Genomic DNA, 6,817 nt, shown 5'->3' with positions numbered 1-6,817 from the left:
TGTGTCTCTGTGTGTGTGTGTCTCTGTGTGTGTGTGTCTGTGTGTGTCTGTGTGTGTCTGTGTGTGTGTGTCTGTGTGTGTGTGTCTGTGTGTGTGTATCTGTGTGTGTCTGTGTGTGTGTGTCTGTGTGTGTGTCTGTGTGTGTGTGTCTGTGTGTGTGTAGCGACTTCACGAACTCGACCGAGAACAACTTCCACACCGCGAGTTGCACCACCACCAACACCACCAACACCACCACCAACACCACAACCACCACAACCACCACCCATTGGGCACGAGGCCTGCAGGGTGAACGCGACCAACTTTGAATTTGTATTTTTTTATTTTATTTTAAAACAACAACAACAACAACACAAAATGTGTTTTATTTTAAAACAACAACAACACAAAATGTTTTTACTTCGTGAGCAACGACTTCGAATATGCCCCTCGCTCATTCGTTGACGAAGGTGGTGTGATGGGTGGTGGTGATGGTGGTAGTCGTGGTGGTTGTGGTTGTGGTGGTGATGGTGTTGATGGTAATGGTGGTTGTGATGGTGGTAGAGGTGGTGGTTGTGGTGGAGTTGGTCGTGGTGGAGGTGGTGGAGGTGGTGGTGGTTGTGGTCGTTGTGCTGGTGGTGGGGGTAGTGGTGGTGGTGGTGATGGTGTTGGGGGTAGTGGTGGTGGTGGTGGTTGTGGTCGTTGTGCTGGTGGTGGGGGTAGTGGTGGTGGTGGTGATGGTGTTGGGGGTAGTGGTGGTGGTGGTGGTGATGGTGCTGGTGATGGGGGTAGTGGTGGTGGTGGTGTTGATGGTGCTGGTGATGGTGGTAGTGGTGGTAGTGGTGGTTGTGGTCACATCGGCAATTCGGCGCGGTGAAGATCACTCAACCGATCTCGTCATCAGGAACAGCGGTCAAAGGCGGACAGCACAATAACCATGCACACCAAGCAGAGGTCGCAAACGGGTTTTGATTCCTTACCCCCCGTACCCATACCCGGCCGCACCAGGGTCGCAAACGGGTACCCGTACCCGGCCGTACCCATACCCTACCCGTACCCGGCCGGGTACGGGTAGGGTACGAGTATCGGGTACCTGATTGCGACCTCTGGGATGAAGCCATGTTGCAGGCGCGGGTGGGTCGATTCTAGGAGCTTGAATTGTGAGAAGAGACAAGACGTTGGGAAATGAGTGACAAACGGTGACTCACCAGTGACTGGCCGGGTACGGGTAGCCGGATATCGGGTAGGGTACGGGTATCGGGTACCCGGTTGCGACCTCTGACACCAACACTCTGTGATGATGATGGTGATGATGGTGATGGTGGTGATAATGTGATGCAGAGCCCTTCAATACCATTGGGTCTAAACACAATCCGCAGTGTCTCTACACCGCCTGTGTGAGACTGGGAAGAGGCGGAGAGTACAAGCGCCATGCACCATGTTCACGCCGTCAAACAATGGTGTCCCGATTGGCACGGTCGGCTACGTATGGTGCAAAAGAAGTCCGGCGTACACACACACACACACTTACATTGCGTGGGTGGGTGGGTGAGTGAGTGGGTGGGTGGGTGGGTAGATGAGGGAGGAGGTGGGTGGGTGGGTGGGTGAGTAGGTGAGTGAGTATTTTTAGTGGGACACACAGACAAACACACAGACACACAGACAGACACACGTACACACAGATAGACACACTTACAGAGACAGACAGCCACACACACAGACACGCACGCGTCACTCCTCCGCCCTCCGTTGTTGCTGGAGGGCGACTGCCTCCAACTGCCCAGTAGCGTCCTTCACGAGCCTCCTCCACAGAGGCCGATCTTGACACCGCTGGTACCAGTCATCGGCAAGTCCACTCAGCTCCACCTCCTCCTGTACCACATCACTCCATCTCTTCTCTAGCCCGTGCCGGGCCCGTTTAGCCCCCTCGATCCGGCCGAACAAAAGCTGTTTAGGCATGCGGTGGCTGGGCATGCGGGCTACATGACCCAGCCAACACAGCCTTGCCTGCCGGAGGAGCTCACCGATGGGACTTTGCCCAGATCTTTCAAGGATTTGTGAACTCCTCACACAATCCGGCCTGGTTAAACCCAGGATGGATCGTAGGCAGGCCAGCCTAAATGTTTCCAACCGGCGAAGATGCTCCATTAGGGGGGTCCACGTTTCGCAAGCGTAGAGAAGGGAGGGAATGACCGTGGCCGAGAAGACCTGAAGCTTCGTGCAAAGCGACAGACCAGGTAGCTTCCACACAGCGTTACGCAACCGATGAAAAGATATTGCCGCTCGACTGATTCGAGGTGAGATTTCTTCTGTTAAACTGGAGTCGGTCATAAGCACACTGCCCAGGTATGGGAAACTCTCCACTCTCTCCACAACTGCCACATCACCGAATGGGAGTTGTGGGGGTGGAGTGTCCGATGGTACAAAATACCCAGGCAGGTGCTTAGTTTTGGTGGGACTGATGGTAAGGCCCCACCTCTTAGTGGCACGCTCCAGTTTCAGCAGCAGCGTCTCCAACTCCTCTTCTGAATGAGCAGCTATTACCACATCATCGGCATACATAACGTGGTTGACCAATAGGGAGCCATCCCTTGATTGCACCGGGGCGTCGATCAGCCTCACATTATATCTGTACCAAATGGAAATTCCCCCGGTACAGCTATTGAAGGCTTCACAAACTACGTGGTCAAAATAGATGTTAAATAATGTGGGAGCCAGAGGACATCCCTGTCGCACCCCAAGGTGTACAGGGAATGGCTCCGACTGCCGGCCACGTAGTTTAACCCAGGCCCGCTCACCATCATGAAGGTCCTTAATGATCGTGAGCAGAGGGTCAGAGACTCCGAAAGCACGAAGAACATCCGAGAGCCCAGGCCTACTGATGGTAGCATAGGCCTTGACCAGGTCAATAAAGCAGAGATGTAGGTCTTGTTGGAATTCCCTATACCTCTGCTGTAGTAGACGGACAGAAAATATGGCATCTGTGCAGGACCGCCCTTTCCTGAAACCGCATTGGGTCTCCGCAAGCCTCTCCTCAGCGTGCCTGGCAAGGCGATGTTGAATAACCCTTGCCTGGTCCTTTCCCGGCACTCTGAGGAGTGAGATGCCCCTGTAGTTGTTACAGTCTGTGCGGCCCCCCTTCTTAAACAGACAGACACACACACAGACACACACAACAACAACAACAACCGCCATTCGCCACTAAGTGGCGGTGACGTCACCACGACGCTTGTGCCAGGCCATGTGCACCTTGACACACACAGACAGACACACACACAGAAACACAGACACACACAGACACAACAACAACAACCGCCATTCGCCACTAAGTGGCGGTGACGTCACCACGACGCTTGTGCCAGGCCATGTGCACCTTGACACACACAGAAACACAGACACACACAGACACACACACACACACACGCACAGACAGACACACTCACAGACAGACACACACACAGACGCACACCACTCACACCTGCAGATCTCCGTGCCTGGAGCGGCTGGAGCTCGGCCTGCCGCCATAGGCCCCTTCGCTCACCATGGCCGGAGAAATCGCTCGAGTAGACATCGCGGCAGGAGGAGAAGACATCACGGCAGGAGGACACATCACAGCAGGAGGACACATCACAGGAGAAGCCATCACAGGAGAAGCTATCACAGGAGGAGACATGGCCGCCACAGGAGACATCACAGGAGACATCACCGCCCCAGGGGGCGGCTCCCACGCGGGGAGGCCCAGTGGTTCCCCCCGAAGCCTGCCGCTCTCCTGGCTCTCCCAGTCCTGCCGGGACGGCCCCCGAGGCCTCCCGGCCCCCGTGGGCCCCGTGGCTCCCTGCGGCCCCCGCTGGCTCGGCCTGCTGGTACAGGCTGTAGAGCGGCGGGGCACCGGCGTAGGCCGGAGCCTCGGGGGGTCGATCGAAGTCTCCCGCCGGCGGGTGCGGTCCGCCCGGTACCGGCGCGGCGGCGGCGACGCCGACGACGTCCGCTGCCTCCCGGCGCTTGGCCCGGCGTCGGCGCGCGGCGTGGCACAGCAAGTAGGCGAACTCGGCGACGTTGAGGGCCAGGCCGAGGCTCGATGCGGCGAGCATGAGGCGCACGTAGACGGTCTTCTCGGTGGCGCGCGACACGAAGCAGTCGACGACGTTGGGGCAGGGCCACGTGCGGCAGCGGTAGAGGTGGGCCAGCGACAGGCCGAAGAGGCGGCCCTGCCCGTAGATGAAGGAGGCCTCCAGCAGGGCCCGGCAGGCGAGGCTCAGGAGGTACGAGCGCAGGAGGGCCCCGCGGATTGGCACGCGGCCGTCCGGAGAGACGCGGGGGGGCGGGGGGGGCTTGCCGCTTGCTGAGGGGGCGCTGGACTGCTTGCTCTCCTGGGGGGGGGGGGGGAGAGAGACTCGTGGTGAGACACGTGGTGAGAGAGACGTGGTGAGAGACACGTGGTGAGAGAGACACGTGGTGAGATAGACACGTGGTGAGAGACACGTGGTCAGACACGTGGTGAGACACGTGGTGAGAGGGACACGTGGTGAGAGAGACACGTGGTAAGAGAGACACGTGGTGAGAGAGACACGTGGTGAGAGAGACACGTGGTGAGATAGACACGTGGGTAGAGACGTGGTGAGACACGTGGCAAGAGAGAGACACGTGGTGAGAGAGACACGTGGTAAGAGAGACACGTGGTGAGAGAGACGCGTGGTGAGATAGACACGTGGTGAGATAGACACGTGGGTAGAGACGTGGTGAGACACGTGGCAAGAGAGAGACACGTGGTGAGACACGTGGTGAGAGAGACACGTGGGGGGGGGGGGCAGGGGGGGGGGCGGGGGGGGAGGAGGATACGACGTGGGATGGGTACGACGGACAGATGCGATGGAGAGATGCGATGGAGAGATGCGATGGAGAGATGCGATGGAGAGATGCGATGGAGAGATGCGATGGAGAGATACAATGGAGAGATACGACGGATGGATAGACACGAACAACAGATACAATGCATGGGTCGATACGATGGGTGGATATGGCCGGTTGTGAGGTCACGGACGCTGCCCATTGTGAGGTCACAGACGGTGGGGAGGTGGTGGTGTGTGCGGTGTGTGTGTGGTGTGTGTCTGTGTGTGTGTCTGTGTGTGTCTGTGTTTATGCGATGTGTGTGTGTCTGTGTGTGTGTGTTTTTGTGTGTGTGTCTCTGTGTGTAGGTGTGTGTGTATGTGTTTATGCGATGTGTGTGTGTCTGTGTCTGTGTGTGTCTGTGTGTGTGTATCTGTGTGTGTGTGTCCGTGTGTGTGTGTCTGTGCGTGTGTCTATGTGTGTGTGTGTCTGCGTGTGTGTGTGTCTGCGTGTGTGTGTGTACACTATGTGTGTGTATACTATGTGTGTCTCTCTGCGTGCACACACACGCCACCTCATCTGCCTGACCACGTGCAGCACGTGCCCCAGGTAGGCGAGTGTGTGTCTGTGTGTGTCTGTGTGTGTGTGTACACTATGTGTGTGTGTCTGTGTGTGTCTGTGTGTGTGTGTGTATGTCTGTGTGTGTGTACACTATGTGTGTGTGTCTGTGTGTGTCTGTGTGTGTGTACACTATGTGTGTGTGTCTGTGTGTGTCTGTGTGTGTGTACACTATGTGTGTGTGTCTGTGTGTGTGTCTGTGTGTCTGTGTGTATGCGCACCACCTCACCTGCCTGACCACGTGCAGCACGTGCCCCAGGTAGGCAAGTGCGGGCGTGGAGACGGCGATGACCTGCAGGCCCCAGTAGCGCACGTGCGAGATGGGGAACGCCGTGTCGTAGCACACGTTCTCGCAGCCCGGCTGCTGCGTGTTGCAGCTGAAGTCCGACTGCTCGTCGCCCCACACCTGCGGGTGGGCGGGACCAGCATTGTGACGTCACGGACACGCCCCCCCCATTGTGACGTCACGGACACGCCCCCGTTGTGACGTCACGGACACTCCCCCCCTCTCACCTGGTCTGCGCCGGCGGTGAGCACGAGGATGCGCAGCACGAAGAGCACGGAGAGCCACACGCGGCCCACGGCAGTGGAGTGCTCCTGGGCTGAGTCCAGCAGAGAGCCCAGCAGGCCAAAGTCTCCCATGGGTCTCTAGTAGAGAGTCACGTGGTGAGACACGTGGTGAGACACGTGGTGAGACACGTGGTGAGAGAGACACGTGGTGAGAGAGACACGTGGTGAGAGAGACACGTGGTGAGAGAGACACGTGGTGAGAGAGACACGTGGTGAGAGAGACACGTGGTGAGAGAGACACGTGGTGAGAGAGACACGTGGTGAGAGAGACACGTGGTGAGACACGTGGTGAGACACGTGGTGAGACACGTGGTGAGAGAGACACGTCGTGAGACACGTGGTGAAACACGTGGTGAGAGAGACACGTGGTGAGAGAGACACGTGGTGAGAGAGACACGTGGTGAGAGAGACACGTGGTGAGAGAGACACGTGGTGAGAGAGACACGTGGTGAGAGAGACACGTGGTGAGACACGTGGTGAGACACGTGGTGAGAGAGACACGTGGTGAGACACGTGGTGAGAGAGACACGTGGTGAGTGAGACACGTGGTGAGAGAGACACGGGGAGAGAGAGACACGTGGAGAGAGACACGGGGAGAGTGAGAGACACGGAGAGAGAGACACGGGGAGAGAGACACGGGGAAAGAGACACGGGGAGAGGGACACGTGGTGAGAGAGACACGTGGTGAGAGAGACACGGGGGGAGAGAGACACGGGGAGAGAGACACGTGGTGAGACACACGGGGAGAGAGACACACGGGGAGAGAGACACACGGATAGAGACACACGGGGAGAGAGACACGTGGTGTGAGAGACACGTGGTG

The 6,817-nt window shown here is 57.7% G+C and overlaps 1 protein-coding gene across 1 annotated transcript; it reads right to left on the bottom strand.

Annotated features, from left to right (window-relative positions):
* Window positions 1-299: 299 nt before the first annotated feature.
* LOC133339694 (gap junction alpha-4 protein-like) lies at window positions 300-6,068 on the bottom strand. The gene is made up of 3 exons (XM_061547849.1): window positions 5,938-6,068; window positions 5,654-5,830; window positions 300-4,349 (listed from the first exon to the last, which is right to left on the bottom strand). Exons 1-3 carry the CDS (start codon window positions 6,064-6,066, stop codon window positions 3,321-3,323), a joined length of 1,335 nt encoding a protein of 444 aa, XP_061403833.1. The 5' UTR covers window positions 6,067-6,068; the 3' UTR covers window positions 300-3,320.
* Between the last annotated feature and the right edge of the window lie 749 nt (window positions 6,069-6,817).

Source organism: Lethenteron reissneri, unplaced genomic scaffold (genome assembly GCF_015708825.2).
Source record: "Lethenteron reissneri isolate LAM-NWPU_2019-01 unplaced genomic scaffold, ASM1570882v1 scaffold_208, whole genome shotgun sequence".
NCBI lineage: Eukaryota > Metazoa > Chordata > Hyperoartia > Petromyzontiformes > Petromyzontidae > Lethenteron > Lethenteron reissneri.
The sequence above is the reverse complement of the archived record's forward strand: the minus strand, read 5'-3'. Positions and strand labels throughout refer to the sequence as shown.